At 32.7% G+C, this 12,449-nt stretch overlaps 1 protein-coding gene across 2 annotated transcripts in view; it reads left to right on the top strand.

Moving 5' to 3' along the window:
• LOC142341573 (glutamate receptor-interacting protein 2-like) overlaps positions 1-12,449 on the top strand; it is a 114,262-nt gene that overhangs the window by 51,072 nt on the left and 50,741 nt on the right. For both annotated transcript variants that reach the window (XM_075392617.1, XM_075392619.1), the window contains exons 2-3: positions 1,138-1,284; positions 3,524-3,604. In XM_075392617.1, coding sequence (XP_075248732.1) covers positions 1,138-1,284; positions 3,524-3,604 — 228 coding nt within the window. The remainder of the gene's footprint in view (positions 1-1,137; positions 1,285-3,523; positions 3,605-12,449) is intronic.

Genomic DNA, 12,449 nt, shown 5'->3' with positions numbered 1-12,449 from the left:
TATTAGTAGGAAACGGTCAACGACAATTTTGCTTAGAAAAGGCACTTACGTTTAGAATAATTGCTTTAAACATGATTTGAGAGTAAATAGTAATTTAAAACAGATCTTCACAACAACTTGCGACTTTAAAAGAGCATCAATTGAAAATTTTTAGTTAACGAATAAAATGAGATAAAAAAAGTTTTATTTTTTGTGTCATGTTTTGTCATTTTGGCAATAAGTTAAATTAAAGTTGTTTTTATTTCATGTGTCTCGGACAATTTGTTTATTTGCACAATTTTGAAATTTTAATCAATTTAAAGCCAATCAAACAAAGGTTTTTGTCGTATTTTTTTAATGATTGCAATGAATATAGAAGAATCATATAATTTTTTCTGGCTGATAACGTGACACATTCTGTATAATAACCATTCGCTGCTTGTTTCTGGTGCTTAGTGTGTTTGATTTAATCAGCTTTAGATCATTTGGAGAAAGTATTTTCAAAAGTCAAAAAACATTTATTGTTGAGAAACATTTATTTTTTCTATAGGGCAAAGATCATTAGCTTAAAATGAATTACATTGAATTTCAATCAACAAAAATTTGTTAATAAAATGGTAATAAAATGTTAATCGCTTTAAGACGTTATTTCAACTGCTTCTCTCACATAATTGCAGTGCTTTCTTAATAAATAACTTGGTAAGATTCTATTTGGAAAAAGGTACTCTTCATTGTAGCACATCATCTTTTAGTATCGCGGTTTTTTTCACTTCCATGCTCACAATATTGGTCGAGCCACAACTTTCTGAGTTTTAGAGTAGAAGTTTTGTTTCACAGTCTATCGGGGTTCCTTCTATCAGGTGCTGATAATCAGGTATTTCTTTTAAAACGATAAACTCACAATCAACAAACGAGTATATCAAAGTTCAACAAAAAAGTTATTTGGTAAAATTTGTAGTACACAAAATAATTTCTTTGTGCTCATATCTATTTTTAATTAATGCAAATAAGTGTGCATTAATGCATCTATGCAAAATAAATTAATGCATTTAAGTGTTCTTTATGTAATTTTTATACTTATAGATATCACTTGTTAACATCCAGTTAATGCAAGCAAAACAGGAGCTATCTGCTAAACAGATATTCTCGATTTTTCAGTGGTGAGGTACGGCCCCTATGGAGGGAGCAAGGAGACGAGTCCAGTGTCTGGGGGAGGAGGCATGAACAACTACACCCACTGCACTGTATCTGCATCCCTGCACTCTTTTCATCTCCAGAGGGAAACTGCCATCTTAGATTCATACGGTAAAAACAACCGCACTCACTATGATAACCACAATAAAAATAATAACAGGTTGTTTACTGTAGTCATTCGAAAGTTTTTGAATTTAACTGTCCAACTACATTCTCTAAAATTATTTTGGGCGAACATTAAGGCCCGTTTTTGTCTGTCTCCCCAGGTTGGGCTCCCAGTGAATCCTATCGATGGATCATAGAAATTTCATAAAAAGTCAATCGATGGGTCATCGATGGTTCAGTACCAATTTTTCTCTGATCATAGAAAATCCATCGATGGGAAAGTTCTGATTTTACTGGATCATAGAAAATTCATTAATGGGATTTCACTGGGTCATAGAAAAGCCATAAAATCGACCGAATTGGATTGTTGACTAATCAAAATGGAAAGAAAAATGTTCTGAATAGTTTGCATACGTAACAAAACTTTCGAAAATAAAACGATAAAACTATATTGAAAGGCTTGAAACTGTCACAAAAATTGTCTTATAATGATAGTCAAATGTTTTTGTTCGAAATCACCCTTTAGACAAAATTAATTAGTCGTACCGCGATCAAATATGAAATCATAGGAATCGCAGCGTGTTTCCTCAATTATCAACCTTATATAAAACTTACGAAATCAAATACTATCATTGTATCGTTTGTATGATCTTATTATAAAACCGAACAGAAAATTGTCGAAACATTTTTACTGCTTGGAATTTGACATTTTGATTTTGTATGTCTAATCGCTAACGATTTAACATAAAATTTGAAGAAACCTTAATACGCCCTACGCCAGAAGTAAATCAACGCTCAACGAAGTTCAAACTTCTTTTATATATCTATATATATATATATATATATATATATATATATATATATATATATATATATAAATACATATATATATATATATATATATATATATATATATATATATTTATATGTAAATATATATGCATAAAATTTACTTATGAACAATTTCCTCCTGCTGAATAATTGAATTGATTTTTTGTCAGCGCTGGTCCATTATTCTCTCTGCTTTTTTATGCCTTATTCAAAAAAATTTTTATACAAATATATGATAATGCCGGGTTTCATGGCGTGTAAATTATTTAATTCGAAAGTACCAGAAGTGACGAAATTTTGTTTTTTAGATCCTCATACCATGCTATGATATTATTGAGAAGCTTTGAAAATCTTAACTTTCGGAATATGAAAAATCAAAAAATCTCCTTTTCTTTTGATACAACTAAATTTTGCTTGAACTGGTCAGAAAACCACTTCAAGCAAAATTTAAATGTTGTACCAAAAAGGCACTCAAAAATAGAGTCAAAACAAATTTAATCTAAATAAGGACAATTGCTGAAAAAATGGACAACATATAAATTAAGCAAAAAAAAAGAAAAAAGTATTTTCATCCGATTTTTTTTACTGAGTTGATTGAATGCTGATCTGAAATAGTGAACATAGGAAACTGAGCTAAAAGAAATGAAAAATGCACTACAGAACTACAACTTTCACTTTAAGCTTTCGTATGAAAAAATTGCTTCAGGCACGCAACTGTTTTCCACATTTGGCATTAAATAAATGTGCTCTAGAAAGAATCAATGGGAGCAAATTTTGACCTGAAGGAACTTGTGAGAATCTAGAAAATTAATCATTTGATTTGTAAACTCTCACATTTTATGAAGTTGAGCATCCAACTCATTGCAAGTTCTGATAAGTTGAACCTCCAGCTTGTAAGTTCTTGAAAGTTGACCATCTTCTGAAAGAAACCTGTAAGATCTTATGTAAAACCATCCAGTCTCAACCCGGGAACACATATAGTCAACACGTGTTCATTACAGCTATCTTGTGCTTTCTGTATTAATTTTGAAAGCTTTTTGAGAAAAAAAATTTTTTTTGTTATATTACAAAATGCATAACCTTTCGTATTCATCAGGTTCTTTTATTCTCATGAATTCGCCAGAAAAAAATCGGCCTATTGAAAAACTAATTCTGTCCTTGGAGTTAAATTTATCGGTTAAGTGGTGTAACCTAATTCGGCGACTCTTTATCTTTACTTTATTATTTAAATTCATGACAACCGTTCTTTACAAAGCACCGCATTACCAAGATGTCTGCCGCAAATTAATTCAATTCCTTGTGATACAAGTATTGCTTTGAGGGATAAGTCCTTTATTGTAAAGTACATCCCCGTTTAGTTGAAACAAAAGCTGCTCTAATTGAAAGATTTGACAACACACCGCAATGTCTTTAGAGCGTTATGATGGCACAGGAAAGATCTACTTGGAAAAGGTGGACGCTCAGAAGGAGATGGAATTTGGAATCATATTTGAAGGTATGAATATTTTCTTTTACTTTTAGGTCAAATTAATCTGCCCTAATCTTGAATTGCCAACAGTAAGAGAACGCATAATATTTTTTTTACCTGTGAGGCACTGGTATCGTGTTAAAGCTGATCATACTCATGCAAATAAAGGATCCATTTTATAGGATTCGAGGAAAAATAAAAATATCGGGAACCCATTTTTACTCCCCGACATTCGAAAGTGGTTATGATGATTTATAACGAGTATTATATTTCTATTTGGCGTCTTAGTTAGCACAAAAACAACGTAAGTTTTCAGAACACTGTACCATAGTATATGAAAATTTTCCAGGGAAAAATCCAACGATTTTTTACCTTTGAACCCGAACAAACCAAACACGCCGACAATAAGTAATAATTTGACGTTTTTTTCTATTGATTGTCCGATTTTTTTATTTTCATGGAAAACAGTTTCAGGTTGAATTCGAACTCTCATTTCAGATTAAATAATAGTTTGTTTTTACTTTCTGCCACTCCATCCTCTCTACCCTAGATGCAGAAATCTTTGTTTGTAAACTTAAGAAAATAGTCGGTATGTTCTGCTTTAGTTAGACAAAAACGACGAGAGCTCTTATATTTTTCTCCTAGGCATGGTCGGGTTTTTTTAAGTTTGAGGAATTGCTGATATGTTTAGTTTGAAACGTATGATAGTTGTCGGTGTGTCCAGTGTATTATATTTGGTATATTTGAATATATTAGTCGGTATATTCTGTTTCATAGATTTGTTATGTCTGTCTTCTTAGATTTGGTGTGTTTAGTATTAAGCGTAAAACCAGTCAGTTTTGTCCATTTGGAAATTATGCGAAAATGATTTATTGACTTGAAGTGTCATGAGCTCATCAAGACTAATTGAGTGTGATCTAGTGAACAGAATCCCCATCAAGATTCATTAGGCTTGTTAAATGTTAAGTTGAGAAACAAATAAAAATTTATGCTTGTTCAACTAATGTTATAAATGAGCTCCAGAAGAAATTAAATCAAACTTCTTTTTTTTTGAAGAAATTGTCTCCAAGAGGTAAGTTTGAAAGACCTGCAATGAGAAAGTTATTATGCCGTTTGACCACATAATAAACAAAAAAATCTCGAGTGGGTAAAACTCTATTGTCCGACGTTCCATCGTTTTGCATGCTGCGACTGCATGCTGCGACTGCGACATAACTAAGAAATTACGGAAGGTCAATGTTTTTTTGAATGTCAAAATGTTTTTTAAAAGTGAAGCACTTAACTGAAAGTAAAGGGTTTGAATCTCTTCCCGGGTCGAGGTTTGGTGGTGAATTTTTCGTAAGAAATGCGGTGAAATGTGGTGAAAAAAAAATAATTTTCACCGCGTATTTCGTACATCTTTTTGCGGTGAATGCGGTGAATCGCGGTGAATTATTTTTTTTCATAGCGTTCTCGGTGGCGGTTAATTTTTTTTTCACCGCTTAATGCGATGAATTATTTTTTTTCAACGCATCTAGCGGTGAAAAAAAATAATTCATCGCATTAAGCGGTGAAAAAAAAATTAACCGCCACCGAGAACGCGGTGAAAAAAAATGATTCACCGCGATTCACCGCATTCACCGCAAAAAGATGTACGAAATACGCGGTGAAAATTATTTTTTTTCACCACATTTCACCGCATTTCTTACGAAAATTCACCGTGTCTTCTATGAATTCACCCTGTTCACTTTTCTTACCTGAATCAGCGCTTCAGCTGATTTTTTTGTCAAACCAGGCATCATCAGACAGCTCACTGCAGACAATCTCCATCAGCAACAACTTTTTACTGTTCAGCAACTTTTACTCATTTTTTTAAAATTATTCAAGAGTTTCAAACAAAACCCGCTAGTTTTGATTAATTTCCCATTTGAGCCTCTACGCAACAACGGTAGCGCTGTTTTCCTCTTTTCAAAAACCGAAAGAATCAATCAATCAATCAATTATCAATTCGAACAAAATTCAAAGTCGGCAATATAAATAAGTACAATTCGTTCGTAAAACAAACTTCAAAATGAGAAAATCAAAAAGAGACAATGTACAGCTAAAAGGCAAACAACAAATGAAAATGCGAAAATATAACGCGGAAAAGAATTAGAATGTTTCAAACAACCTTGGAATTTCTGCAGTTCAGTGTCCAGTGTTTGTAATTTTTTGCGCTTTTTTCTTCTTTTTTGAACTTCTCCATTACAAGACGGACTTGGCTTCTGTTCCATTGCTTTTTTTACATAAACCCTCTTCATCTCGAATAGTACCCGCCGTTCAAACCCATTGATTTCAATGTTAATAAATTCCATATAGCACAATTTTCTCGACTTTTTGCGTTGTATTTTTGACTGTGCCAACATCAAGTTGATTTTCCAATCAAAGAAGATCCAACCGTTGAAATGGTTTTGGTTTTTGCGGGCTGTTAGAAATGTCACTGCCACAACTCCTTGAACACTTTCCAGATGTGCGACTTGGCCGTTTTCATATCCCGAGCAAGAAGACTTTTGAATCGCAACGCAAATCTGTGACGAAATGTCGACTTTTTCTTTTTAACTTTGCACTTAGATTGTTGACATCTCAGCTTCGTTGCGTTCAACCTTTTCTTGAAATCATCTTTTTCTCTTATCATGGCCAATAATTTGGTCCTTTCAGGCGAGGTCACTTCCATAAACAAAAACCTGAAAATATGAAATAAAAACCAAAATGACTGCTATTTTATACAAGATAAAATCCAAAATACAAGCACACAAGGTAAAATCCGACAATCTAATAGTGGCACTCAATTTGAACACTCTACCTACACAGGCAATACTCCATGCCAAGTTTCGTTCGAATTGAACAACTTTTTGACCCAATCAAAAACAACTATAGTTAAAATTCGCTAAAAAACGAAATTCGCAAATTTCCGTATGAAAAACTCAATTTTTTCCTAGGCAAGCTATAGCAAAAATTCTTTTTCTTCTACTCTCTAACTATACATGGGATACTTCATACCATGTTTTGTTCAATTTGGACAACATCTTGACCCAATCAAAAACAACTATAGTTAAAATTTGCTAAAAACGAAATTCGCAAATTTCCGTATGAAAAACAAACTTTTTTTCCTAGGCAAGCTATAGCAAAAATTCTTTTTCTTCTACTCTCTAACTATACATGGGATACTTCATACCAAGTTTTGTTCAATTTGGACAACATCTTGACCCAATCAAAAACAACTATAGTTAAAATTTGCTAAAAACGAAATTCGCAAATTTCCGTATGAAAAACTAACTTTTTTCCTAGGCAAGCTATAACAAAAATTCTTTCTGTTTTTAGACTCTAGGCACCCATGGTATACTCCATACCCAGTTTAGTTCACTTTGGACAACTCCTTGACCCGATGAAAAAGACCTATTTTTAAAATTATTTATTTGAAATACTCGCAAATTTCCGTATGAAATACCAACTTTTTTCCTAGGCAAGCTTTACCAAAAATTCTTTTTGTTTTATACTTTAGGTACCCATGGTATACTTAATACCAAGTTTGGTTCAATTTGGACAACATCTTAACCCAATCAAAAACAACTATATTTAAAATTCGCTAAAAACGAAATTCGCAAATTTCCGTACGAAAAACTAACTTTTTTCCTAGGCAAGCTATAGCAAAAATTCTTTTTCTTCTACTCTCTAACTATACATGGGATACTTCATACCAAGTTTCGTTCAATTTGGACAACATCTTGACCCAATCAAAAACAACTATAGTTAAAATTTGCTAAAAACGAAATTCGCAAATTTCCGTATGAAAAACTAACTTTTTTCCTAGGCAAGCTATAACAAAATTCTTTCTGTTTTAGACTCTAGGCACCCATGGTATACTCCATACCCAGTTTAGTTCACTTTGGACAACTCCTTGACCCGATGAAAAAGACCTATTTTTAAAATTATTTATTTGAAATACTCGCAAATTTCCGTATGAAATACCAACTTTTTTCCTAGGCAAGCTTTACCAAAAATTCTTTTTGTTTTATACTTTAGGTACCCATGGTATACTTAATACCAAGTTTGGTTCAATTTGGACAACATCTTAACCCAATCAAAAAACAACTATATTTAAAATTCGCTAAAAACGAAATTCGCAAATTTCCGTACGAAAAACTAACTTTTTTCCTAGGCAAGCTATAGCAAAAATTTTTTTTCTTCTACTCTCTAACTATACATGGGATACTTCATACCAAGTTTCGTTCAATTTGGACAACATCTTGACCCAATCAAAAACAACTATAGTTAAAATTTGCTAAAAACGAAATTCGCAAATTTCCGTATGAAAAAACTAACTTTTTTCCTAGGCAAGCTATACCAAAAAGTCTTTTTCTCCTACTCTCCAACTATACATGGAATACTCCATACCAAATGTGGTTTAATTTAGACAACTCCTTGACCCGACGAAATTTCTATATTTTTGAAAATAGAATAAGCGAATAATAGGCGAATAAGTCGACATTTCCGATTGAAATACAAACTTTTTTTCTAGGCAAGCTATACCAAAAATTCTTTTTGTTTTACACTCTAGGTACCCATGGGATACTCCATACCGAGTCTGGTTTGATTAGAATAACTTCTTGACCCGATAAAAAAGACCTATTTTGAAAATTACTTATTTGAAATAATAGCAAATTTCCGTATGAAAAACTAACTTTTTTCCTAGGCAAGCTATACCAAAAATTCTTTTTCTCCTACTCTCTAACTATACATGGAATACTCCATACCAAATTTGGTTTAATTTTGACAACTCCTTGACCCGACGAAATTTCTATATTTTTGAAAATAGAATAAGCGAATAATAGGCGAATAAGTCGAAATTTCCGATTGAAATACGAACTTTTTTTCTAGGCAAGCTATACCAAAAATTCGTTTTGTTTTACACTCTAGGTACCCATGGGATACTCCATACCGAGTCTGGTTCGATTTGAATAACTTCTTGACCCGATAAAAAAGACCTATTTTGAAAATTACTTATTTGAAATAATAGCCAATTTCCGTATGAAAAACTAACTTTTTTCCTAGGCAAACTATACCAAAAATTCTTTTTGTTTTACACTCTAGGTAACCATGGTATACTCCATACCAAGTTTGGTTCAATTTGGACAACTCCTTGACCCGACGAAATTTCTATTTTTTTGAAAATAGAATAAGCGAAAAAGTCGATATTTCCGATTGAAATACGAACTTTTTTTCTAGGCAAGCTATACCAAAAATTCTTTCTGTTTTAGACTTTAGGCACCCATGGGATACTCCATACCGGGTTTGGTTCACTTTGGACAACTCCTTGACCCGACGAAATTTCTATATTTTTGAAAATAGAATAAGCGAAAAAGTCGATATTTCCGATTGAAATACGAACTTTTTTTCAAGGCAAGCTATACCAAAAATTCTTTCTGTTTTAGACTTTAGGCACCCATGGAATACTCCATACCGGGTTTGGTTCACTTTGGACAACTCCTTGACCGATGAAAAAGACCTATTTTGAAAATTACTTATTTGAAATAATAGCAAATTTCCGTATGAAAAAACTAACTTTTTTCCTAGGCAAGCTATACCAAAAATTCTTTTTCTCCTACTCTCTAACTATACATGGAATACTCCATACCAAATTTGGTTTAATTTGGACAACTCCTTGACCCAACGAAATTTCTATATTTTTGAAAATAGAATAAGCGAATAATAGGCGAATAAGTCGAAATTTCCGATTGAAATACGAACTTTTTTTCTAGGCAAGCTATACCAAAAATTCTTTTTGTTTTACACTCTAGGTACCCATGGGATACTCCATACCGAGTCTGGTTCGATTTGAATAACTTCTTGACCCGATAAAAAAGACCTATTTTGAAAATTACTTATTTGAAATAATAGCCAATTTCCGTATGAAAAACTAACTTTTTTCCTAGGCAAACTATACCAAAAATTCTTTTTGTTTTACACTCTAGGTAACCATGGTATACTCCATACCAAGTTTGGTTCAATTTGGACAACTCCTTGACCCGACGAAATTTCTATTTTTTTGAAAATAGAATAAGCGAAAAAGTCGATATTTCCGATTGAAATACGAAACTTTTTTTTCTAGGCAAGCTATACCAAAAATTCTTTCTGTTTTAGACTTTAGGCACCCATGGGATACTCCATACCGGGTTTGGTTCACTTTGGACAACTCCTTGACCCGACGAAATTTCTATATTTTTGAAAATAGAATAAGCGAAAAAGTCGATATTTCCGATTGAAATACGAACTTTTTTTCAAGGCAAGCTATACCAAAAATTCTTTCTGTTTTAGACTTTAGGCACCCATGGAATACTCCATACCGGGTTTTGTTCACTTTGGACAACTCCTTGACCCGATGAAAAAGACCTATTTTTTAAAATTACTTAATTGAAATAATAGCAAATTTCCGTATGAAAAACTAACTTTTTCCTAGGCAAACTATTCCAAATATTCTTTTTGTTTTACACTCTAGGTACCCATGGGATACTCAATACCAAGTTTGGTTCAATTTGGACAACTCCTTGACCCGTTGAAATTTCTATATTTTTGAAAATAGAATAAGCGAAAAAAGTCGATATTTCGGATTGAAATACGAACTTTTTTTCTAGGGAAGCTATACCAAAAATTCTTTCTGTTTTAGACTTTAGGCACCCATGGGATACTCCATACCGGGTTTGGTTCACTTTGGACAACTCCTTGATCCGATGAAAAAGACCTATTTTTAAAATTACTTAATTGAAAATAATAGCAAATTTCCGTATGAATAACTAACTTTTTTCCTAGGCAAACTATACCAAAAATTCTTTTTGTTTTACACTCTAGGTACCCATGGGATACTCAATACCAAGTTTGGTTCAATTTGGACAACTCCTTGACCCGACGAAATTTCTATATTTTTGAAAATAGAAAAAGCGAAAAAGTCGATATTTCCGATTGAAATACGAACTTTTTTCTAGGCAAGCTATACCAAAAATTCTTTCTGTTTTAGACTTTAGGCACCCATGGGATACTCCATACCAAGTTTGGTTCAATTTGGACAACTCCTTGACCCGACGAAATTTCTATATTTTTGAAAATAGAATAAGCGAAAAAGTAGAAATTTCCGATTGAAATACGAACTTTTATTCAAGGCAAGCTATACCAAAAATTCTTTCTGTTTTAGACTTTAGGCACCCATGGAATACTCCATACCGGGTTTGGTTCACTTTGGACAACTCCTTGACCCGATGAAAAAGACCTATTTTGAAAATTACTTATTTGAAATAATAGCAAATTTCCGTATGAAAAACTAACTTTTTTCCTAGGCAAGCTATACCAAAAATTCTTTTTCTCCTACTCTCTAACTATACATGGAATACTCCATACCAAATTTGGTTTAATTTGGACAACTCCTTGACCCGACGAAATTTTTTTATATTTTTGAAAATAGAATAAGCGAATAATAGGCGAATAAGTCGAAATTTCGATTGAAATACGAACTTTTTTTCTAGGCAAGCTATACCAAAAATTCTTTTTGTTTTACACTCTAGGTAACCATGGTATACTCCATACCAAGTTTGGTTCAATTTGGACAACTCCTTGACCCGACGAAATTTCTATTTTTTTGAAAATAGAATAAGCAAAAAGTCGATATTTCCGATTGAAATACGAACTTTTTTTCTAGGCAAGCTATACCAAAAATTCTTTCTGTTTTAGACTTTAGGCACCCATGGGATACTCCATACCGGGTTTGGTTCACTTTGGACAACTCCTTGACCCGACGAAATTTCTATATTTTTGAAAATAGAATAAGCGAAAAAGTCGATATTTCCGATTGAAATACGAACTTTTTTTCAAGGCAAGCTATACCAAAAATTCTTTCTGTTTTAGACTTTAGGCACCCATGGAATACTCCATACCGGGTTTGGTTCACTTTGGACAACTCCTTGACCCGATGAAAAAGACCTATTTTTAAAATTACTTAATTGAAATAATAGCAAATTTCCGTATGAAAAACTAACTTTTTTCCTAGGCAAACTATACCAAAAATTCTTTTTGTTTTACACTCTAGGTACCCATGGGATACTCAATACCAAGTTTGGTTCAATTTGGACAACTCCTTGACCCGACGAAATTTCTATATTTTTGAAAATAGAATAAGCGAAAAAGTCGATATTTCGGATTGAAATACGAACTTTTTTTCTAGGGAAGCTATACCAAAAATTCTTTCTGTTTTAGACTTTAGGCACCCATGGGATACTCCATACCGGGTTTGGTTCACTTTGGACAACTCCTTGATCCGATGAAAAAGACCTATTTTTAAAATTACTTAATTGAAATAATAGCAAATTTCCGTATGAATAACTAACTTTTTTCCTAGGCAAACTATACCAAAAATTCTTTTTGTTTTACACTCTAGGTACCCATGGGATACTCAATACCAAGTTTGGTTCAATTTGGACAACTCCTTGACCCGACGAAATTTCTATATTTTTGAAAATAGAATAAGCGAAAAAGTCGATATTTCCGATTGAAATACGAACTTTTTTTCTAGGCAAGCTATACCTAAAATTCTTTCTGTTTTAGACTTTAGGCACCCATGGGATACTCCATACCGGGTTTGGTTCACTTTGGACAACTCCTTGACCCGATGAAAAAGACCTATTTTTAAAATTACTTATTCGAAATAATAGCAAATTTCCGTATGAAAAACTAACTTTTTTTCCTAGGCAAACTATACCAAAAATTCTATTTGTTTTACACTCTAGGTACCCATGGGATACTCCATGCCGAGTCTGGTTCGATTTGAATAACTTCTTGACCCGATAAAAAAGACCTATTTTGAAAATTA

This window comes from Convolutriloba macropyga, chromosome 6, assembly GCF_964194025.1.
Source record: "Convolutriloba macropyga chromosome 6, txConMacr16.3, whole genome shotgun sequence".
Taxonomy (NCBI): domain Eukaryota; kingdom Metazoa; phylum Xenacoelomorpha; order Acoela; family Convolutidae; genus Convolutriloba; species Convolutriloba macropyga.
The sequence above is the reverse complement of the archived record's forward strand: the minus strand, read 5'-3'. Positions and strand labels throughout refer to the sequence as shown.